This window comes from Tasmannia lanceolata, unplaced genomic scaffold (assembly GCF_043159265.1).
Source record: "Tasmannia lanceolata isolate RefF3 unplaced genomic scaffold, GAP_Taslan_0.1 ptg000004l, whole genome shotgun sequence".
Classification (NCBI taxonomy): domain Eukaryota; kingdom Viridiplantae; phylum Streptophyta; class Magnoliopsida; order Canellales; family Winteraceae; genus Tasmannia; species Tasmannia lanceolata.
Genome location: NW_027518681.1, coordinates 11088910 through 11112561, shown reverse-complemented (window position 1 = coordinate 11112561; position 23652 = coordinate 11088910). Strand labels below are relative to the sequence as shown.

The 23652-nt window shown below is 38.8% G+C and overlaps 3 protein-coding genes and 1 long non-coding RNA gene across 4 annotated transcripts; 2 read left to right on the top strand and 2 right to left on the bottom strand.

The window, feature by feature from the left end:
* Nucleotides 1-752: 752 nt before the first annotated feature.
* Nucleotides 753-1586, top strand: LOC143875846 (uncharacterized). The gene is made up of 2 exons (XR_013250211.1): nucleotides 753-859; nucleotides 1000-1586. It is a non-coding gene; the product is annotated as an uncharacterized LOC143875846 (long non-coding RNA).
* Nucleotides 1587-8575: 6989 nt separating this feature from the next.
* On the bottom strand, nucleotides 8576-10581 carry LOC143875845 (polyneuridine aldehyde esterase-like). Its single transcript, XM_077377435.1, has 3 exons — nucleotides 10056-10581; nucleotides 8938-9069; nucleotides 8576-8857 (listed from the first exon to the last, which is right to left on the bottom strand). Exons 1-3 carry the CDS (start codon nucleotides 10515-10517, stop codon nucleotides 8576-8578), a joined length of 876 nt encoding a protein of 291 aa, XP_077233550.1. The 5' UTR covers nucleotides 10518-10581.
* Nucleotides 10582-12454: 1873 nt separating this feature from the next.
* On the top strand, nucleotides 12455-15619 carry LOC143875455 (protein LATERAL BRANCHING OXIDOREDUCTASE 1-like). Its single transcript, XM_077377002.1, has 3 exons — nucleotides 12455-12960; nucleotides 14011-14338; nucleotides 15164-15619. The coding sequence occupies exons 1-3, from the start codon at nucleotides 12488-12490 to the stop codon at nucleotides 15416-15418; spliced, it is 1056 nt and encodes a 351-aa protein (XP_077233117.1). The 5' UTR covers nucleotides 12455-12487; the 3' UTR covers nucleotides 15419-15619.
* Nucleotides 15620-16462: 843 nt separating this feature from the next.
* Nucleotides 16463-18888, bottom strand: LOC143875642 (salicylic acid-binding protein 2-like). Its single transcript, XM_077377250.1, has 3 exons — nucleotides 18412-18888; nucleotides 17862-18002; nucleotides 16463-16699 (listed from the first exon to the last, which is right to left on the bottom strand). The coding sequence occupies exons 1-3, from the start codon at nucleotides 18871-18873 to the stop codon at nucleotides 16463-16465; spliced, it is 840 nt and encodes a 279-aa protein (XP_077233365.1). The 5' UTR covers nucleotides 18874-18888.
* Between the last annotated feature and the right edge of the window lie 4764 nt (nucleotides 18889-23652).

Here is a 23652-nt window from a genome sequence, read left to right as displayed (position 1 = left end):
TGTGTAAGAGGAAAACGAAGAGCAAGAGGAAAACGAAGAAACCCATCTCAGCCTTTCATTTTAAAACCCTTTTTTCTCCACCGACAGAAAGAGCAAGGGGTTTGGGTTTTTTTGCTTCTTCTGTGTAAGAGGAAAACGAAGAAAACTTCCAACGAAAGAGGAGAAAACCTCCAAAGAAGAAGGTACGGTCCTCACTTTTCTACCTTTTTTAAGCTTTCTCCTTGGGGTTTTTTTTCTTCTTAGGGTTTTCTTTCAATAAATGTATTATTCTACACCTCTGAAGCATTTTTTTCCCAATTGTTTTTTGCTTCTTCTGTGTAGCAAAGCAATTTTATTTTTTTTGTGGTTTTGTATCTTAAACCTTAAAAGGCTTCAGATCTAGTAGAAAATGGGAAGAAATTGAAGGAAAGCAAAAATTGCTCTAGGCCTAAATATTTGTGTTTATGTTCCTGGAACAATTGCTGATGCTTTGCCGGAATCTGACGTCGCCGGGAGGTTTTCCGACGACACTACGGTTTTTCCGGTGACCGTTTGGATGGGTTTTTTGAGTTAAAAGTATCTTTGACCACTGGGGTTGTTACGTGCATGTCGGCCCACATGGCTTTCTCCTCAATGCCGAATGGCATACCCCAAAATTGGTGTTTTTTTGTGGAAATGGAATGGGAGCGGCATTTGAAATGACTCAAGATTCCCATTCAACTACCTGAGGCATTGGAGAGGATGTTTCAGGGCAAAAAAAATAGTAAATGTGAAAAAAAAAAAAACAACCATGGCCACAACCACCATCGTCTCTCGCGAGAACTCCTCCCCCTTCCCCTCACCAGCGAAGCCGACGAGCAAAAAGAGGAAGGCCGGCCCGGTAAGTTTGGTTTTTCGGTTTTAAGATGATGGTTGTTATTCTGTATATGTGGACTTTATGGATGTAGTAGTGTTGCTTTCCGTACTGTTGTTGTTGAGCCTTTCTCAGTTATGTAGTTATTTTTAATTGTATTTGTGCAGGTTAATGGCGAAAAAAAAGTTCTATGTGGTTTTTAAGGGAAGGCAGGTAGGTGTATATGACACTTGGCAACACTGTCATGTTCAAATTAATGGGTTTAGTGGAGCGTGCTTTCGTTCCTATACGAGTAGGGAGGAGGCAGAAGCTGACCTTAATGCGTTTTTCCACGGCATTAGTGGGCCTAGCAAAGATAGGAAAGAAGAGACCAACATTCCGGGGATTCTCAAGCCTCAACAAGTTCTGTTGTGACTAGTTCCTCTTCCACTTAGGTTTTACTGTGATGTTTGTTACTATGCTTGCCAATTACCGCAGTTTACAGTGGAAGAACATCGCCTTTGAAGGATTGCTTTGTTCTTGCATCAGCTGGGTGTAGCATGTTTATTTCTCTGATCTTAGGTATTGTATTGGCTTGGTTTATGTACATTTAAACTTTATGATCGTAGTCACGGATCTTATTTTGCATCGTGGGTTGTAATTGATGAATGTAATCAAACAGTAGGATGTGCTTTTTGTTCTTAGTATGTTTTGTAATCAAACTCTCGAGGAGTATAAGTGCATCTGAATGAACTAGATCAAATAGGTCAGCTGATCTTTCATCTGAATAAGAGTAATACAGGGTCTGATATTTAGGACCTGTGGAGGCCGATTTATACTGCGGCCCAACAAATGAACGGTTTGGATCTTCAAGTGATTTCTTCCTTGAAATATACATCACATGAATAAACATGTTGAACTCATTTTGTTCTCAATTCAAATACATGTGAACTGTTATCATAAAACAGCAAAAGCTGATCGCCAACAAATATGCCCGATTAGATTAAATTAACACAGAAAGTAAACATTAACTTAATGTGTAATCAAGACCGTTGATCATATAGATACATCAGGAGAAGACTCACATGGTATAGATCTCATGCCAGATTGGCATCTTATACGTACGATAAAGAAGTAAAAAAACAACGGTGTGGATAGGATCATCTAATCAATGTGTTCCCAATGGAAATTACAGTCTCCGTCAGATCAACGGACCTGGTCAGCTGATGGAAGCAACAAATAATTGGTTTTATTGATAATTAAAGGATATAGGTATTAGATTAATTATGATTAAAGAAAGCCTCTTATCTTAGTCTTATGAATTAAATAAGGGAAAGCTGATGGAAGCAACAAATATTTGTTTTTATTGATACGAATAGGTTTTTGGGACTATTCTTTATCAGTAATAAATCATTACCATTTGACAAAAAAATAAGGTTTTAGAGTCTAAAATTCAATATTTCGTGATTTGAAGATTTCTAGGAATGGCATCAATGATTTTGATACTGACACTACTCACTTGGTTTTACACTTTTTAATACATGTTTTTGGCCCCTTTTCCTAAGTTTTGCTCTTGGTTCGTGCATATAGAGTTTTAGCTTTTTGTGTATTGTCACTCTATATCAGGTACCATAGTTGTCAGAGGTTTTGATTTGGGTTTTATCATGTAGAATAGACTGAAGCAAGGCTTTTGCTTTAATGAAAGAGACGACACATAGTTTTGAAATTTCTCATCACTTACCTGTTAAAAGGCAAACACAAGATAAAGGTCAATGGGTATTTACATGTGTAAACCCTTCCAAGTTGAACAGATTCTGTATATGCTAGAGTCCATTTCCTCACTCCCACTAGACTAGAACATTGACAACTTAATCTCGGATAAGGATTAAATAACTAACTCTAACAGCTTAAGCTTTGAAGTAATTGGATCTTAATATCAGTTCCAAACCCATGTGATCGAAACAACCAATTACTCCAAAAGCTTAAGTTGTCAGAGGCATGTAACGCCAAAAATCTATATCAACAGAAGCACTACTACCAGAAAAGAATATCTCTGATTTTGAGAGGTTTACATCTAGGCCCGAGCAAGATTTGAAATTTTTGATGCAAGAGAGTAAACATCTCGCAGTGACCATTGAAGCATCGACAAAGAACATTACATCATCTACAAAAAACAAGTGAGTAATAGAAATATTTGCTCTTTTAAAAGGGGTAGGAAGGTTTCCCTTAGCAATTTCGGAATTTATGATGCATGAGAGCATCTCCATAACGAAACAGAATAGCAGGGGAGACAGTGGATCTCCCTGTCTAAGCCCATTAGAGGAGTTGAAGAAGCCTCTAGGGGAACCATTTAAAAGAATGGAGAAAGAAGGAGTAGATATACATTGGTATACCCATCGGCACCAAATATCGTTGAACCCCATTCTGGCCATGAATTCAATGAGGAAGTCCCATTTTACACTGTCAAAAGCCTTTCTAAGATCCATCTTAATACACATGGATTTGAGTTTTGAATTTTTCTGAAAATTGTGACAGAGATCATGGGAAAGGAGGATGTTGTCATGAATGAGTCTTCCTTTGATGAAAGCAGATTGGGTTGGGCTAATGATTTTGTCCATTAGAGGTTTTAAACGGTTAGCCAACAGTTTCGTGATTGTTTTGTAGACGAATTACATAAAGAAATGGGGTGAAACTTATCAGGGGAGGAGGCATCAGGGCTTTTGGGGATCAAGGCAATGAAGGTAGTGTTTACCTCAGGGAGAAGTTTGCCTGACTTGAAGAAATGCTGAATGGCTTTTTCAGTATCTTTGCCTATAAGATACCAAATTTTTTTAAAAAACTCTCTATTGAATCCGTCGGGGCCAGGGGCTTTGTTACCATTCTGAGCGAAGACTGCAGTCTTAATTTCATCAGAGATAAAGGGTCTTGAAAGGTGGGAAGAGTCCTCTAAACTTATCTTATATCTTGGGCTAGGAATCTGATCATTTGATGTAACAATATTGGCATGGGAGTTCAGCAGGGACTGGAAGAACTCCACCAGAATGGCAGAAATTCTGTTTTGGTCAGTAGATATCTCCCCATCCACATCTTGCATCCCTTGAATGGTATTCTGGTTACGCCTGGAGTTGAGAGCAGAGTGAAAGAATTTAGAGTCACCCAGATTCAGCCACTGGATTCTCGATTTTTGTCTGTACAGAGCCTCCTCCTTTAGAGCTATAGAAGCGTAGTTCAACATAGCCTGATTGATTTCTGATCTGAGATTGGTTGCCGCAGGATTTGCCACCAAAGCAATTTGAGCATTCTCTAGCTTTTGCCTGAGGATAGGGGCCTCAATGTCAATGCGTCCAAAGACATTGGCATTCTACTGTTTTATGTAATTTTTGACCTCCCTAAGCTTTTGCACTAGGATGTACATGGGATTCCCTTTGAATTTTGTACTCCAAGCTCTCTCTACGAGCTCGAAGAGGGAGGGTTCGTCAAGCCATGCATTTATGAATTTAAATGGCTTTTTACCTTCACCAATGTGAGGCTTGAGTTGAACTATAATTGGGGAGTGATCAGATAACCATGGAGCTCTGTAATCCGCAAAAGAGGAGGGAAATTCACATAACCATTCGATATTAACAAGCACGTGACCCAAACGCCTCCATTTAATTTCGCTGTCTTGAACGTTGTTGTGCCAGGATAAGAGTTGCCCAACCGATTTAAGATCAGCAAGGGAGCAAGTGTCAATGCATTGGTTAAAATCATTCAAATCTGAGTGTATGGGGCCAGCTCCTCCTAGCCTTTCATCAGTGAATCTTGTTGTGTTGAAGTCTCCGATCACAATCCAGGGAATGTCAATATTCTGAGAAAGATCCACGAGATCCACCCATAGGGAGTGTCTTTCATGGCCTTTGTTCCGAGGGTAGACAGCAGTGAGGAGGAAGTGAGCTTGGGTTTGGAGATGATGAACATCAGCATGAACAAATTGGGCAGAGTCGGCGAGAATATTGACATGAAGCTGAAGAGGGTTCCAGATAATCCAAATTCGACCTCTAGCAGAGTGATGGTAGTTCGTATGTACATTCCAGTTTTCATTGATATCCTGAGCACATTGGGTAAGCATAGGTTCAAAAACTTTAGTTTCAAGTAAACAGAATATGGGTAGATTATGGGATTGAATTAACTTTTGGATATCCCCCCTTTTGGTATGGGAGCCGATCCCCCTAATGTTCCATGCTGCTAGATTTGACATGAGAGATCGAGGGAGATGGAGGTATTGCAGTGGTTGAGGGGTCTGTAGGTTCAGAAAAGGGCTCAATATCCACTTCTTGGAGGAGCTCATAAGGATTAGAGAGTTCAATGCTATTAGCAGGAACAGATGAGGCAGGATATGTGGTATGAAGTCTCTTTTCTCTTGTAGATTTGCTGGAGAGGAGGCAACTGTCTTCAGGGGGCACCACCCGTGCTATGAATCAGGTAAAAATGTTCTAGTGGGCCACTTAAAAAAATTCCAAGGGATTTGCTAGGAAATTTCGAAGCTGGCTTTTGCATGTAAGAGAACAGCCACACTTTTTGACAGATTTTGTCATATTCATTTAATTTATCATAGGTGACTTTTCTCACATGCAAAAGCTAGCCGCGAAATGGCTTTATGCCAAATTGCCTAGCAAATCCCAAATTCCAATGTCTAGCAACTTTATAATTTTCATTAAAAAAAAACTTATTTGAAAAGTAATTATAGCGGAAAAATTCCAACAATATGGTTGGCCTAACCCATAAAAAATGAGGTGTAAAATTGTGGGCCATGGTTTGGGTGGAGATGGTAGGGCCACACCCAATCAAAACATGAGGCTTAAAGTTAAAATAGTGGTTCCACCCAAGAGTGTAAAATGATGCCCCTGCTATATGCATGGATTTTTGTATGCACAGGCTTATTGTAGGAGGCTGATAAATTCACCCCCTTCCATAATAAAATCACCCCCGTTTACCGGACCAGACGCCAAAACCACTTCACCGCCCCGTTTCTTTCACGTTTTGTTCTTGTAATTTCTTCACAGTTGGATATTTGGAGCTTATCTTCTATGTTAACCTAAAATGTACAATTTTCCATCCTTCTCATGAATTCTGGGTCAATCTCGAAAAGGAATACCAAAGTATTTCTGTGTGGCTCTCAACAAGCATTTCTTTTGCTGACGAAAACCCCTATTGAGGTGGCTATAATAATAACTTGAAATCTGAGATCTTGGGAGAAGAAAAACTAGTCACAGATCTTGAAGAAATCTGGGTTTGGGGCTTTGGTTTCCAGAAACATGGCTTAAATTGCAGAAGCTCGTTTTGAAACCAATGATTTGGAAGCGGGCTTCCTGGCGAAGAAGCTCAAAGGGTGTTGAAGTATAAATCAACAAGGGTTTTGCTAACTAGTGCATGTTAAGGTGCATTGGAAACATAATTTTATACACGTTTCTAATAAAAAAAAGTCTTAAAACATTTGTGAAAATCTCAAAACAATCTCACCAATCTCCAATATCTCAAAAATTCCATAAACGTGTAGAATTATGTTTCCAATGCACCTTAACAAGTGCCCTTAATGTTAGCAAACCCCAAAAATTAAATAACACCAACTCTAATAGCTTAAGCTATTGGAGTAATCAGTTGTTTAACATGATATCAATGCTATTGCCTCACAGGTGGGTCTTGGGTTCAAAATCCAACAGCTCTTTGATATTAAAAATCTCCTCTTGCATGTAGGGCCAACCCAAAAAAGAGGAGATTAAATAAGACTTTATATGGTGGACAGTCCTGCACGCATGTGCAGCCCAATACAGTGGGACCACATTGTTTGGGTGATCAAAATGATTCATTTGGTAGCCCTAACGTCGATGGGATATGCCCAGAAAATCTTCTCAATAGGATGATCCTAACTGTCCGAATTGTAGAGGTAGAGGTTTAAAATGGATGGCACAGTATAGAAACCTCTAGGGATCGGAGGGTTAGGATCATCCGATAGAGAAGATTTTTTGGACAAATCAAATCTACATCAGGACCCACCAAATGAATGTCTTGGATCACCCAAACAATGTGGGCCCATTCACCCGTTGTATTTTTGGGCTGCACATGCGTGCACGACTGTCCTAGGACAAAAATTTTACTGGCAACCAAACGGAGCTAAAGGTTAAAGAATACCGGAATGCTCTTAAAACCCTGATGATCATGCTTTATTAATGATGATTAAAAGGTTAAAGAACAAATCAATGTGACGAACATTTGATCCCATGTCATTCAAAACATGAAAAGATCTAGCAGTAAGACTATTCGTGATTAGGTAGACCTAGATACTTCATTATGATCCAGAGTGTTTGTTACGTGCCTAATCGGGTGTAACACAAACAAAGAAAAAAAAAAGATAGAATAGAGAAGGGGATGGTAGATTCAAGGCAACCGAACCTCCTAACGACTCAATTTGAGACGAGCCATTACTCTCCTAGAAACACAGTTTCCGTTGTAAATTTCTCTTTACTTTATTAATGATAAACTCAATCTTTTTTTGAAATGGATAAACTCAATCTTTTAATACACGTTTTCTAATACTTGGAGATTAGAATATCTAAAAGATAAGTAGAAATGAGAGAAATAAGGAAACTAACATTAACCACAACTAAATAAAATAATCAAAATGCCTAAAAAGTAGGAGATTTATTTGTGGGGAGATTTGCAGCCGTTAGTAGAAAATCCGCATTCTTGCACGTATCATTCCTCCCCCTTAGAAATAACCTTGTCCTCAAGGTTGGATTATCAGAGTAAATACTTTATTCCACCGGAATCCTAATTCTTATTGGGTACAATTTTGTTGAACGCCGTAATTGCCGTCATGCCTTCATGTTCTTCATAAATAATGAGCACGATCTTTCGAATCCCACTTTCGAAATCAATTGGTGGAAGAAAATATGATTTTTCATAGCGTCTCTTCGAAGCAATGGAATGATCGAATTGGTTGATAAAATCAAAATGAGCCTCGGCATGGTGTTCAACTAAAATCATCTTCGCCGGAGTCATTTTTCACATTTTTCTCTACCCGAACACCAACATTTTCAAGATTCTGCTTTTTTTTATTGTTGGACATTTCCTCGAACATCATGCCGATTCTGTTCAAGCCTTCCATAAATCGTTGTTGTCCTTCCATCATTTTCACAACCAATGCTTTAATCTCCTGCAGATCTTCACGCGTCGATTCCCAAAACTCCGAAGACGCAGTCATGGCGCAAGATCGACCACTCTGATATCAATATCAATTGTTAGGTGCCTAATTGGACGTAACACAAACAAAGAAAAATAAAAGATAGAATAGAGAAGAGAATGTTGATTTTAGACAACCGGACCTCCTAACGGCTCAATCGAGAGGAGCCATTACTCTCCTAGAAACATAGTTTCTGCTATAAATTTCTCTTTCCTTTATTAATGCTAAACTCAATATTTAAATACAGCAACTTCACCCATGTTTTAAGATACGTGGAGACTAGAATAACTAAAAGATAGGTAGAAATGAGAGAAATAAGGAAACTACCAGCAACCACAACTAAATAAAATAATTAAAATGCCTAAAAAGTAAGAGATTTATTTGTGGGGAGATTTGGCAACCGTTATTGGAGAATTTGCATTCTTGCATGCATCGGTGTTCATCTAATGGGTCCCATCATGGAGAGGCCACAGCCAACAAGTTTAACACATTAGACTATACTACCACATTGAAGAAAATTACTAACAACATTTTTTCAGAGAAAATCAAGCATACTCCTCAGCAATTTCTAGTAGACAGAGACAAAGCTCTTGGGGCTTTGAGAGCATGGCCATATGATCCGACTGTTCGATCTCCTTCACCTCCTTGACCGGGTTATTCTTGATAATCCAACGCTGGAAATCTATATTCATCAACTTATCTTCCTTGCATACAATGTAAACTCGACCAACCGACCCATAATTCTCTTCTGAGAGCATACTTTCATTCGATATGTCATCTACGTACATACTTGATGGTCTGACTAACATGGTAGCTAATGTATGATCCTGTGAATACAATATGTTCATGAATGACAGTGTTTATAATTAAGAATAGTAAAGAAAAATAGCAAGTTTAAGTATATAACCTTAGGTTGGCAGTTCTGATACAGCTTGGATGATAAGAAGTTGGGCCCAAAGAGAACTGAAGTTGGTGGGCTCTCTGGCCCTTGATCGAAGGTAAATCGGCAATCCATGGGAGAATCAAGTGTCCGGAAGAACTATTGTCATAATGAAATGATTATAAACAGTAAAAAAGTTGTGGGTGAAAACAATAATATATGTGTTGAACTATAAATGAATAAATTACACCAACTAAACGTCTTAAACTTTTGGAGTAATTCATTGTTTCACATGGTACAGAGCTATTGCCTCAAGGCTGGTCTTGTCTGTTGAGGGTTCCATGCAAAAGCAAAGATCCCACATCGGAAAAGTGAGTAGATGTGGATGGGCTAATAAGGACTTGGGCATCCTCCCCTTATTGGCTAGCTTTTAAGGGTGGGTTCTACCCGGGTCTCATCAAGTGGTATCAAAGTCGGGGCGTGGTAATCCCGGTGCACCTTCGAGGACGGTGAAATTCTCGGAGGAGATCTTGGTAACCCCGGTGTAGCTTTGAGGATGGTGAAATTCCTTCTGAGAAGATCTTGTAGTTCCTATGTTGCTCCCGCATGGAGGGGCAAGATTGTCCACATTGCTTCCGCATGGAGCATGAGATTGCTGGAGATTTTACTCAAAAGCAAAGATCTGACATCGGAAAAGTCAGTGGATGTGGATGGGCATATAAGAACCTAAGCATCCACTCCTTAACAACTAGCTTTTATGGGTGGATTTTACCCATGTCTCAACAAGTGGTATCAGAGCCTACGGGTGGAACCCGGTGCACCCTCGAGGACGGTGAAATTCCCTCAGAGAAGATCACGGTAAACCTGGTGTACCTTCGAAGATGGTGAAATTCCCTTGGAGAAAATCTTGTAGTTCCCACGTTGCTTCCGCGTAGAAGGGCGAGATTGTCCATGTTGCTTCCGTGTCGAGGGGGAGATTGTTGGGTGTTCCACACAAAGCAAAGATCTGACATCAGAAGAGTGAGTGGATGTGGATGGGCATATAAGGACGGGCATTCTCAATAGAAATTTCTTTTCCAAAACTGAAAATTTTCACAGCTTTCTAGGGAAATTCCATACGTAAACACAATGTATTAGAGTTGTACCACAGTCAAGACATAAGAAGGCTGGTTAGTGCAATCCGGCATGAATGCATTGACAAAGACGCCGCATAACACCTTCTCTGGGAACTCATCCATGGCTAGAGCTATATTTATTCCTCCAAAGCTTTGGCCAACAAGGATAGCCATATTCTCAGAATGGAGAGAAGCCATGAGTACCAACAATGGTGCCGTGTAGTCCGCAAATGTCTTAACCTCGGAGAATTCGGTCATATTTATGCCCGAAGCGGCCATGTCGACCTTCGTGACCTTATAGCCAGCTGATTCCAGCATTGTGGATACCTTATACCACCCCCAAGCTCCCTGTCCAGCACCATGTACTAGAACAAAGTGCTTCTTCTTATCAGAATTCTCCCAAGTCCCATGTGGTGCACCACGTACTAGAACATTGTGGTTAACAAAATCCTCCATTCTCTCCTCCTCCATTTTCTCTCTATTCTCTTCCATTCTATTGCTTCCTTGTTCTTTCTATGCACTCCCTTTCTCTCTTTTATAAACTTCGAAAAGGTAATAGGGCTCTGTCAAATATGTACCATAGGTACTATCATTGAAATATATAATGTTCAAGGTATGTGATTAGGTCATAGAGAATTGATTCCCAATTTTCTTTTTGGAGCTTTTTTAAATATAAAACTATATAAGGTTAGAGAAATTGAATAACGTAAAAAAAATTATGAAATCATGCTTTTGAATTTTAGAGATGTGGGGCCGATGGGATTGAGTTGATTAGGTTAACCTACATAAAAGTAAGAGTTCTAGTCGGTTTGTAATTCGGTAGCAATTTGTTATTGGTGAAGCCTGATCTCAGTCTAATCTAGAAAGTATTGTACACTTTGCCCTGACTGCGGCGGTCCCGATTTTATACTGGGGTAGTTTTGTATTTTCATGAATTAGGGTTTTTTATTTATTGTAACGCGTTTCTGAATGCCATATAAAAGGGATGTGATATCAGGAGACGCTATAGAGAGGTGTGAGGGTTTGTAATCTTTTCTTCAGAATAGTGGAATCGTTGGCTTGTCGCTTTGCCGTGGACGTAACTCATACCAAACTGGTTGGATGAACCACGTAAATCTGTGCGTTCTGTGTGTGAATCTTTCGTTTATCTTTGCATCGTTATTCTGCTGCATTGTTAATTCCTAACACAATTTTTGTGTGATTTTTGTTTCCTAGAGGAGTGGCAAGTTTTGCATGTGCTAATTAATTTTGTTTTCAAGAGGAGATGTAGTGGTGGTTTCTAAGTTAGAACAGCGTACTATTTATGTGTAATAAGGATGAAAAATAAAAACAAATTGTATTGACGAAAAAAATAATATTGAAGAGAGGGTTCTTTCTAGGGCTGCAACTCGAACCGGGTTTTAGCCAACCCGCATCGACCCGACTCGAAAATAGCCTGGGTTGGGTTCAGGTTTCATGGGTTTCGGGTCGAGCCGGGTTTGAAGGGACCCGACCCGACCCGAGTTACATAAGTTATAGTATGTACATTTTTTCTATTGTTAGTTAAAAGTTAAAAGTGAAAACCCAAGCACCCACTGTTATTGTATGTGAGTGTAATCTCTGCTTCTATGAGTTGAGTTGATTCAAGTGTTTGATTCAGCATTGTTTGATTGTAATTACAACATTGGTTGATTACAGCATTGTTTGATTCAAGTGTAATGTGAGTGTAGTTACATCATTGTTTGATTCAAGTGTAATGTGAGTGTAATTTCTGCTTCTATGAGTTGAGTTGCCTTGCCAAACAAGAATTTTCCTTAAACAATTGCGTCAACGTGAAAAAACCTGACCCGACCCGACCCTACCCGAGATTTATCATGGGTAGGGCTGGGTTTGGGAATCGTGGGTTTTCTGAAAAAAAACCTGACCCGCCCGACCCGAGTTGCAACCCTAGTTCTTTCCTGTGCTTAGTTTAGTTTTCGTTCTTATGTTGCATTTAGTTTTCGTTCTTCACCGCCTTTTGCAGATGGGCTGTTGCATGTGAGAGCAGCCACAGAGGCTCAGATTTTGTCTTATTCATTTAATTCATCTGAGGTGGGTGCTCTCACATGCAACAGCTCATTAGCGAAATGCCTACTGCAGTGGTCACTAGCGAATCCTTACAAAAAAAAATAAGCATATAAACTGTAAATTTCCGGGCCAAATGTTTGACGTTTTGAACTTTCTGAGTCGTCATCGAATACATCAGAGGGATAGTATCATCTTATGGAGAAGAGGGTTTATCATCAAATTAATGGTTTAGATCAACCAAAGAGGTGTTCTTGTTTTTCAATCCCCTTGTCGTTACGAAATGCACAGCCAAACAACATTAGACATTCAACCGGATAACTCAGTGTCCAGATTCAATGTACATAAAACCCCTCTCTACCCATAAATAAGACCTCCTCATCTGTTACTGCCACAACCCCTGAGAGAGAGAGAAAGAGATGGGTTTTGAAGTAGACACTGCCTTTGTCCAACCCATAGAGCACAGGCCCAAGCTCACCATCCTAGAGGCCGGAGGAATCCCACTAATAGATCTCTCCGTCCTCAACTCTGAGAATTCCGATGACCCACGAGCTCTCTCCGGCCTAATTGCCGATATAGAGGCTGCATTGAGAGAGTGGGGTTTCTTCCAAGTGATAAACCATGGGGTTTCATCGGAACTCCGGCGGAGAATCGAGACTGCGCAAAAAAAGTTCTTTCACTTGGCATTAGAGGAGAAGCATAAGGTCCGAAGAGACATGGTGAACCCTTTAGGGTATTATGATGCTGAGAATACCAAGAATGTTCGAGACTGGAAAGAAGTGTTTGATTTTATTGTCCAAGATGAGACGGTAATACCGGCTTTGGATGAGACTGAGAACCAGGAGTTAGAGGTATTGAGAAACCGATGGCCAGAATTCCCTCCTGAATTCAGGTAATTGAAGCTCCCCATTGTTGAAGTATAAAAGATTAAGTAGGGCCATCTCCTATAGCTTAAGCTTTTGGAGTAACTGGTCATAAAAATCACTTTTAGCCGTGTTTTGTTCTACCATGTGTTGATAATGGCCCTAACTCACCTTGTCTTTTTATTATTTAACTAAGCGTTCAGGAGCTTTTACAATTGCAGGGAATCGTATAAGCATACTGTATTTTGATAATCGCAATCCTTACTTTATTAAAAGTGGGTTTTCTTCCCTCATAAAACCATTCCTTAATTGTCTCTTGCATCCCCATGATTTTCCATCCGACCACCCTCTTTACCCAACTCATCTTGTCTCTTAACCTCTATTGAAACCACCTTAATTCTCCAACCACTTTAAACCAAGAAGTACCCTTAGGATTCTCTACACACCCCCTTTTAGCTTCCGCACCTTTATTTCCCTACATGTAATCAATGTTGTTTAATCTTCCACTATACGCCCCTGTGTTAGTGGGCCATCTAATGGGCGGTTTGGATCATCCTATGGTGCGGGCCATACCGTGCTTTTAATAAAGTGAGGAGTGCGATCATCAATATACAATAGTGCCATAACATTTCGCTTGCCAAAAAGATCTGCAGCCAATTAAAATACAAAGGACAAGGTGAGTTCGGCTCGTTATCAAAACATGGTAGTGCAAATATGAGTTGTTTTTTTATAAAAATATAAAAGAGTGGAAAAAGTGTTTTGAAGACGCTTGTTTTATGATGTTTTTTTAAATAAAAAAAAACTATTTGGCTCACTTTCGAAGGAGAGAACATCCACCTAAGCTAAATTAAGGGATTTTGCTAGCGTATATCACAATAGACATTTCGTCGGATGGTTTCATGAATGAGACAAAATCTGCTGAAATATATTGCCTCGAAAATCCCTTTAAAAAATGCTTATTTTGAATGAAATTGCCTCAAAAACATGGTTGTGTCATCAACATTGATCATTTGCATCTTCACAATTCGATCATTTATCAGACTAATGTATCCCTAACATGATGATTTTGCTTTTGTTAGACAAGCATGTAGTGAATACGCCCGAGAAGTAGAGAAGTTAGCGTTTAAGTTGGTGGAGCTTATTTCACTGAGCTTGGGATTACCAGAGAAACGGTTGAATGACTTATTCAAAGATAATACCGGTTTTATACGCCTCAATCACTACCCTCCTTGCCCTTCACCTCACCTTGCTCTTGGCCTTGGTCGCCACAGTGACTCTGGTGCTCTAACTGTTCTTGCTCAGGATGATGTTGGTGGTCTCGAGGTAAAGCGAAAGACTGATGGGGAGTGGATCAGGGTCAAACCCATCCCTGATGCTTACATTATCAATGTTGGTACCATTATTCAGGTACTATCAGCTTATGTGAAGAATGCTTTTATATGCGTTTGGATTCTTAATATCATGAATCGGAATCGGCATTTTCTTTTGATTCCTATTCCAATTTCTCAGTAAACAAAATGGAAAAAAAATCAAAATAATAAATTTAGGAAATGATATTATTCAAAATAAATAAATTTGGGAAATGATATGTGCAGAACCATGTTTTTAATAATTGCACTAACTCTTGTATCGTATTATTTAAAGAGCTATCAAAGGCTATTACGTACAGTTACCAAAAAGCTCTAACAAAGCCGATTGAAAATGAAAAGACAGTGTTTGTGCAATTATTAAAACAGGGCTGATATCATTACCCTAAATTTAATTAGAAAAAATTTCGATAAAAGTTTCATTCCGACCGAAGACCACCTCTTGGGTAGGAAACTGATTCAACATTTTTCCTCCACTAATTCCTCCCTGGTGTCAATTCTGGTAGTTCTTCATATTTTGAACTAAAAGTCAGAATCAGATTAGGATGCCAATTCTAGTGCCTGATTTTCTGCAGTCCAAAAGCACCCTAAGAGTAACTGTAATTACATGGGTCTTGTGGGCAGGATCATTGATACTGTGGGCTTGTGGCAACTCCATCATTGAACCAGCAGCCCACTTCTAGTTTTGTGTGCTTAAATTTTTCCTTGGAAAAATATGCAAATACATCATATAACTTGTAATAGAAATTGTATAGTTAATGACTTCCAAGGCAATTTCCATTTTCAAATAGAGGATTAAATTGATAAGGACTGATTTTCTTGGAATCCAAAGAAGCAGTTAGATTCTTAATTGGGCTTATTTCAGGTTTGGAGCAATGATAAGTATGAGAGCCCAGAACACAGAGTGGTGGTAAACTCAGAAAGAGAGAGGTTCTCTATCCCTTTTTTCTTTAACCCTGCAGACTACCTTATGGTGAAGCCTCTGGAGGAGCTTGTAGACGAGCAGACTCCCCCCAAATACAGAGAATATAACTGGGGAGAGTTCTTTAAGTCAAGGAGGAACAGCAATTTCAAGAATCTGGGTGTTGAAAATCTTCAGATATCTCACTTCAAGATATAACGCCAATAAACATCTCATGTGTTATTCTAGTTAGCATGTGGTGTATGTCTTTTGCCAATACATAATAATAAGCTTTGTAGGCATAGTATGGTTAATGAGATGGAAATGCCTTTGGCCACATGGATTTAAGCTACTAAAAATGCTACTTGTCAGTTGAATATATACGTCTCCTTATACGGTTGTTTTTCCGTTTTTCCTTAATCCACTTTGGCTACCTTCTTGCCACAACCAATTATTAATCTATAAAATACAAACACGCCTACCACGCCAAAGCCATAGGGAAATTTTCCAATTATCATTCTTCTTACAGCTAAACGTTTATTATTTGGGCTCAATCTTGAGGAATTTAACATATGACATCCTTTATGATGTCTTAATTATGTTGATTCTTTGCTCGCCTCAATCTTGCAAATGTGATCTTTGTTCGATATAGAAATTGGTCCCCTCTGATGCCTAGTGATGACCCATCCGAGCAAAAAAAGTGTCACGCATACGAGTGATGGTCATTTTTGCTTAGATCGTCTTTCTAATCGATCTTTATTTTAGAATGTGAACTAATTTTCTGGGAGAGCAAAACCCAGAAAGATTTTAATGGGGGCTCAGCTGTGTGTATCCAAGGTATTTGGATGTTGTTTCACCTCCTCTATTAAGTGTGTAGTCCCAAATTTGCCTCTCTCCTTTCACTTCTTTATTTTGTTAAGGGCTGAGATTAGTCCAACTGAAAAACAAGTTTTTTTTATCTCAGCCCTTTACAGAAAAGTGAAAGGCTGACATACAGGCAACACACTTAGTCAGGAGGTGCAACAATCTTAGGAATTTGACATAAAATGTACATTGCAAGATGAATATATAAATGCAAACAATTAAACTTCTACTTTAACAAATATGCTAAACTAGAGAATATGTTGCAAAAGACTCTTTTATTAATTTCAAAGAGAACATTGAGGCTCTATTGATTATTATTCCGACAACAGTAGCAACACTAGTAGAAACCGCAGTAGTAGAACTGTAGTAGTAGTAGTAGTAGTAGTAGAAAACAGAGACTCACGAGTATTTCTGGGCAATCCCTACAAGAGACTCATATAGCTTTTCATGCTCTTTCACTGAAAAATTTCTCATCATCCAGCTCTGAAATTCCGGTGGAATCTCTTCATCTTCAGTACCAGAGATATAAACGCGAGGGATAGATCCATATCTTTCTTCCGAAAATTTTGCTACAGTCAGTAAATCTTCTTCAAAAAATGATGTAATCCTCACCAGCATTAAGGCCAAAATATAATCCTGTTAGTGACCCAAAAAAATGCACGAAAATTGTTAGCCATCTTAAAAACAACTCCTTTAAAATATATAGCAGAAAAATGAATGTGCACACATAAATATGTTTAGAGAGACTTGCTTCTGGTGACCATCATTTGGATTGTCATTTGACAAAGGGGTATGGTGGATCAGGACCATTGATCTTGCGGGATTCTATCAACAGGTGGAGCCAATCCAAAGAGAGATCATTTTAGGAAAATATAACGAAGTAAAAGGGACTACAACCTAAACCTTATATACAATCACAATCCTATCCTTCTATTACAACAGTTTCTAAGGGGTATAGGATTGAATTTGTACGTGATATTGAATCTGAAGCATAACTATAATGAGGAAGGATGAGCATATTGGAGATCACCTTTTGTGAAAATTTATGGACGTGATCAAAGAGATTTTGGATTGGATATATAGAGGATCCCTTTGTGATCGGTGAGCATGTTAGGCATTTGGCAAAATATGGACAACAAGCTCTCCCATATTAGAGTCCATAGGCTAAATTTGGAGTTTTTTTTTCTTCCTCCTCCATGTTGGTTTTACTTTTACTTTTCTTCTATTTTGGTTTGTAATTTGACCATCTCGGTCCCCAAGCTTTGCCCTCTTGTAATAAATCTTTCCCATTTGAAAAAACTGAGTAACAAAACAGAGTAATGCCACATATATATAGGCCTTGAGGGTGTGCGTGGGGAGCGTTGAGTATATCATATACATTAAGATCTGACCATTGGATCATGAGGATATCAGATTAGGCAGCTAAACTAAATTAGGGCTAGTTGTAAAAGAAAGAAGATTTCCACTGATTTTGCTTGGATTTTCATAGTTACTCCTAATCTAGTTTAGCTGCCTATCTGATACCCTCATGATCCAATGGTCAGATCTCAATGGATATGTTATATATTCTAAGAGGGAGAACACAAAGAAAGAAAATGCAAATACCCTCCGTCATCCGAGAATGGAAATACCCTCCGTCATCTAATGGTTCTTTGGCTGCGAAGATGATATCATATCGTGAAAACAAGTTGTAAAGGTCTTTTTGAAACTCTAATAATTTTAGCATAGTATAATTGCACAATTCATTTTCGTATTTGTATGTATGTATGACATGAGTGCAATAAATAAACGGTCTTACCTCCAAAGGGGAGTGTTGATAGAGCTTTGCTTTCAAGAATTCGGCGCCAAATTCTATGGAAGTAGGAGGCTTGGTGGGTCCATCATCAAATTTAAATTCACTGTCCATGTAAAAGTCGGGTGGAGGGAACCACTTCCCATACTTTTTATTCATGAAACAAAAAGGGAGTTCTTGTTAAGTGAAAGTCTCTCAATAAAACTAATGAAAAGATCAGAAATGAGAGAGAGAGAGAGAGAGAGAGAGAGAGTACTGCATTCAAAAATTGCTTGGTAGCAAAACATGGCCCTAGTACATTTCCGCGAAATTGCCTAGCAAATCCCTTATAACTTGCAAAAACCAACTACAGAATTTATTACAAGTAATTGTTGGCACCAAAAGTTAAGGAGCTGTTTGGATGCTGAGAAAATTATTCTTGACATTTTTTTCCATCGAAAATGAAGTCCAGCTTTCAGTAAACTCATTCTCAATAGAAATTTCTTTTCCAAAACTGAAAATCTTCACAGCTTTCTAGGGAAATTCCATATGTAAACACAATGTATTGGAGTTGTACCTCAGTCAAGACATAAGAAGGCTGGTTAGTGCAATCTGGCATGAATGCATTGACAAAGACGCCGCATAACACCTTCTCTGGGAACCTTTCCATGGCTAGAGCTATATTCATTCCTCCAAAGCTTTGGCCAACAAGGATAACCCTATCCTCAGAATGGAGAGAAGCCATGAGTACCAACAATGGTGCCGTGTAGTCCGCGAATGTCTTGACCTCGGAGAATTGGGTCATATTGATGCCCGAAGCGGCCATGGCGACTTTCGTTACCTGATAGCCAGCTGATTCCAGCATTGTAGCTACCTTATACCACCCCCAAGCTCCATGTCCAGCACCATGTACTAGAACAAAGTGCTTCTTCTTATCAGAATTCTCCCAAGTCCCATGTGGTGCACCATGTACTAGAACATTGTGGTTAACAAAATCCTCCATGCTCACCTCCTCCATTTTCTCTCTATTCTCTTCCATTCTATTGCTTCCTTGTTCTTTCTATGCACTCCCTTTCTCTCTTTTATAGACTTCGAAAAGGTAATAGGGATCTGTCCAATATCTACCATAGGTACTATCATTGAAATATATATTGTTCAAGGTATGTGATTAGGTCATAGAGAATTGATTCCCAATTTTGCTTTTTGGGGCTTTTTTAAATATAAAACTATATAAGGTTAGAGAAAATGAACAGCGTTAAAAAATTTATGAAATCATGCTTTTGAATTTTAGAGATGTGGGGCCGATGGGATTGAGTTGATTAGGTTAACCTGCATAAAAGTAAGAGTTCTAGACTTCTAGTCTTTTTGTTATTCAGTAGCAAATTTTGTGTGATTTTTGTTTTCTAGAGGAGTGGCAAGTTTTGCATGTGTTAATTAATTTTGTTTTCAAGAGGAGATGTAGTGGTTGTTTCTAAGTTAGAATAGGGTACTATTTATGTGTAATAAGGATGAAAAATAAAAACAAATTGTATTGACGAAAAAAATAATATTGAAGAGAGGGTCCGTTCTTTCCTGTCCTTAGTTTAGTTTTCATTCTTATGTTGCATTTAGTTTTCGTTCTTGTGTTGCAGTGGTTTTCTTCTACAAGTGGTATCAAAGAGCGACTGTTCAGGGATTAGTATTACGATCGCTAGTGATTGAAGCAAGTAAACTACAAGGATGAGATTGATCACACATGCCCTCGGAGAGAACATATGTAGAAGTTGTAGATCCAGGATCCAACTTCAAGCTTGTCATTAGTTAGTTATCTCGATCAAGGACATTGCTTTCACCAAGTCGACTGGATTGAAAAGCTGAATGATACAAATTATCAATATTTTAAAAAAAAAATTATCAGTATTAAAAGCCTTGCATAGAATTATCTTCAAGGATGTGATCTATGGGACATGGTGAAAAAAAAAAAACATATAATTCCTATGAAGCTAATTGATTTTAGATAGACAATGACATTGTGCAATGTGCCTAACATCATATTAAGGATTTTTTTTTATGTAGAGAATACCCAAAATGATAAGAATGAATTTGCTTTAGTATGCACGTGAACATCATAGTAGGACTAAGGCCTAGTTTGGGACAAAGGCTTAGTTGAGTTGAGTTGAGATGCACGTGAACATTTTAGTGGTTGTTTGAACTAGGGGTGCAACTTAGCAAGGGTCGGGTTTAGAAATCGTGGGTCTCGGGTAGGGTCGGGTCTAAAGGAAAAACACCCTAAACCCGAAACCCAACCCGACTTATTTAGGTGTACTATGACATTTTTAATTATCTCTTGAATAACAAAGCAAATTATTTTTCAATATTGATATAATTGTTTTCATTGAGGTGATCATGTTTGTGATGTGGAAATATAGTTTCCTTCTTAAATTTATACACTTGATTATATAAATTTAGAGATTTTTGGTGTGACGATTTGTTTTTTTTTCTACAACTCGTCAGCGTGAAAGAACCTGACCCGACCCGACCCGACAATTATCATGGGTAGGGCCGGGTTTGGGAATCGTGGGTTTTCCGGGGAAAAACCCGAACCAACCCGAGATATTTCTCAGGTAGGGTAGGGTTCTTCAAAACCCGACCTGAGTTGCACCCGTAGTTTGAACTATTATAACAAAAGAGGGCCCATCATGTATTTCATTTTACACTGGTTGTTGTTAGTGATTTTGGAATTTCAAAATCATGTATTAGTGTTTTGGAAAATGTTTTATAAAAAGCGTTTGGGAAAAAGAAAATGTTTTCTTGGAAATCTTTGCTTTTACAAAAGGATGTAGAAGTGTAGTTGAAAAGATAGTCTCGTGCCGGATGAGAGAAAAGAAAGAGAATGGCTTATAAAGCACTACACTTTTCTATTACTTGTTTGATTGCACATTGGGTTGAACCCATGGTTGGACCCGCGGGACGGTGCGTTACCGTTCGCACACGCGCACGCGCGCGTGCGGCATGGGCAATGGGCTATAGGGCGCATAGTGGCGCTTTATTGGCGCTTTTTTAGGCGCACTTTGCACTTCGCACGTACGCAACGTCGCGAGGAGCGATTGGAGCCTTTAATTTTTCCAGATTTGATTTGCACCGTTGGATCAAGATGAAGGTGGACCGGTTGGATGGGTGGGTCAAATGGTTCGTAGGCCCATCAAGCCGACCGGTTGGGTTGGGCTTCGGTTCGGGCCTAACGGTTGGCCCAACGGACCCATAACTCCAACGGTCAAAGGGTGTGATCAAATGGGTTGTGTCCCTTCCCCCAACGGTCAAGTGCCAAAGGGGTGCGATCCACACCATAGATGGTTGATCTAACGATGACTGGGTTGGAGAGAGGTTTTACTCAAACTACAGTCACATCTAGGATCGATCAGGACCGTTCAATATCAATGGGTGCGATCTAACCGTCAGATTTCAAACATTCTGGAAAGGTTCCCTGTAGAGGTGTTTTTCACACTGAAAAAGACACCAGGTGGTCTACAAAATGTGCAGAATTAAGTCATTTCAACATAGAAATCGAATTAGCAATTCTGACAGACTTTACACTCTTCTACACTCCTACAAAAATCCCCAAGTATTTCTACATACTGTTTTTCTTTTGTTTACTGTTCTAGATACTGTTTTTCTGCAGAAACATTATCTAAAAATTTCTCTAAGGCTTGAAATTTCGGAAGGGCATTTCGGGTTTGATTACGCTAGTGCTACGCGTCATCAAACATTAGTAGGGCTTCCCTACTAGGCTTCATTGTATCTTGGAGGCAATTCGCGGATCCCCTTCGCACACTACTAGTGGAGGCGAATCTTGTCTTAAGGAAAGTGATATCACGCCTTGAAGCAACAAGTTTCTGTTTTCTATCAACAACAGTACCCTCATATTTTCCAACAATCTTAAGACAAGATTTTCTACTGCTGTTTCTATGGCACTTTATTCGGTTCGTCAAATGACCCAAGACTTTGTCAAACTTGAACGTTTTGACAAAGGAAATTTCAAGCACTGGCAGAAGAAATTGCACTTCATTTTGACATCACTCAAAGTGGTCCGGGTTCTCACTACTCCAAAGCCGTCAGCAAAGAAAAATGAAACTTTGGCGGAGGCTCGTGCAAGGATGAAGTGGGAACATGATGACTACATTTGCAAAGGGCACATCCTAAATGCTATGTCAGATACACTATTTGACATATATCAAGGCATGGGATCAACAAGTGAAATCTGGAATGCACTTGAAGCCAAATACTTGGCGGAAGATGCCAGTAGCAAGAAATTCACTGTGAGTCAATTTTTAAATTTTAAAATGGTAGATGATAAGTCTGTTATTGATCAATTACATGAAATACAACATGTAATTAGCCAAATTCATTTGCAAGGCATCCTTCTTGATGATTCCTTCATTGTCCCTTCAATTATTGACAAACTTCCACCAACTTGGAAAGACTTTAGAAAAAGTCTAAAACACAAGAAAGAGGAAATGTCTATTGAAGACTTGGCTCAATGCCTCAGGATTGAGGAAGAGTCAAGAATCAGAGACAAGAAAGAAAATGAAACTGTATCCTCTAAGATCCATTTGGTGGAAAATGTCAAGAATTCAAACCAACAAGGAAAAGGCAATTGGAAGAGAAACAAACACCCTGAAAAGAAGACTAATAAGAATAAGAAAAGAAAGGGTGCTTGTTTCAACTGTGGCAAACCAGGCCATTACAAGAGTGAGTGCCGACTTCTTAAGGATAAGAAGTCGGGAGTGCCGACTTCTTAAGGATAAGAAGTCGGGTGCACCAACAGACAAAGAAAAGTTTGTCGCCATAATTTCAGAGGCAAATATGCTTGAAGATGGCAATGATTGGTGGATTGACTCTGGTGCGACGATGGATGTCTGTAAAGACAGGAACCTGTTTTCAACTTATGAAACAGTTGAAGATGGAAGCGTGTTATGCATGGGAAATTCGTCGACAGCAGAAGTCAAAAGGAAGGGCAAGGTGGAACTTGAGTTCACATCCGGCAAGCGACTCACTCTAACCGATGTCTACCATGTACCAGAAGTTAGAAAGAACTTAGTGTCTGGAAGCATTCTCAACAAGAATGGCTTCAAACTTGTATTTGAATCTGACAAGTTCATTCTTTCTAAGGGGGGTACTTTTGTTGGGAAGGGATATATGTATGAAGGGATGTTCAAACTTAATATCAATAAAGTGAATGTATTTGCTTATGTTTTGAATTCTTCTTTATCTTTATGGCATAATCGTTTAGGACATGTAAATACTAGGAAAATGAATGATATGGTAAAGTTAACCTTAATTCCTAAATATGAAAATGACTTAGTAGATAGATGTAAAACATGCATGCAAACCAAGATAATCACTAAGTCATTTCCTAAAGTAGATAGAACTTCTAACTTGTTAGATTTAATTCATAGTGATGTATGTGACATACATAGTGTTCTCACAAAGGGAGGTAAAAAGTACTTTGTTACATTTATTGATGATTATTCTAAGTACTGTTATGTTTATCTACTTAGTCATAAAGATGAGGTTTTAGAAAAAATTAAGATTTATAAAACTGAAGTCGAAAACCAATGTATAACAAGCATTAAATGTCTCAGATCAGATAGAGGTGGTGAATATCACTTTCCTCATTTATGTGAATCAGTAGGCATAGTCCATGAAACTTCTGCCCCTTATACACCACAACAAAATGGTGTAGCAGAAAGGAAGAATATGACACTTACTGAAATGATTAATGCTATGCTTGTTAATTCTGGTTTAAATAAGAGTTTTTGGGGTGAAGCCTTACTTACAG

Excerpts from the sequence above, each read along its gene's own strand:
- LOC143875845 (XM_077377435.1), bottom strand. The coding sequence starts at position 10,517 with ATGGAAGAGAATAGAGAGAAAATGGAGGAGGAGAGAATGGAGGATTTT. Across the intron at positions 9,070-10,055 it reads CTTCTTATGTCTTGACTGTG|TTCTTCCGGACACTTGATTC; the intron begins GTACAACTCTAA and ends TTATGACAATAG. Across the intron at positions 8,858-8,937 it reads ATCAGAACTGCCAACCTAAG|GATCATACATTAGCTACCAT; the intron begins GTTATATACTTA and ends TTGTATTCACAG.
- LOC143875455 (XM_077377002.1), top strand. The coding sequence starts at position 12,488 with ATGGGTTTTGAAGTAGACACTGCCTTTGTCCAACCCATAGAGCACAGG. Across the intron at positions 12,961-14,010 it reads GAATTCCCTCCTGAATTCAG|ACAAGCATGTAGTGAATACG; the intron begins GTAATTGAAGCT and ends TGCTTTTGTTAG. Across the intron at positions 14,339-15,163 it reads ATGTTGGTACCATTATTCAG|GTTTGGAGCAATGATAAGTA; the intron begins GTACTATCAGCT and ends GGCTTATTTCAG.
- LOC143875642 (XM_077377250.1), bottom strand. The coding sequence starts at position 18,873 with ATGGAAGAGAATAGAGAGAAAATGGAGGAGGTGAGCATGGAGGATTTT. Across the intron at positions 18,003-18,411 it reads CTTCTTATGTCTTGACTGAG|TATGGGAAGTGGTTCCCTCC; the intron begins GTACAACTCCAA and ends ATGAATAAAAAG. Across the intron at positions 16,700-17,861 it reads ATCAACACTCCCCTTTGGAG|GATTATATTTTGGCCTTAAT; the intron begins GTAAGACCGTTT and ends GGTCACTAACAG.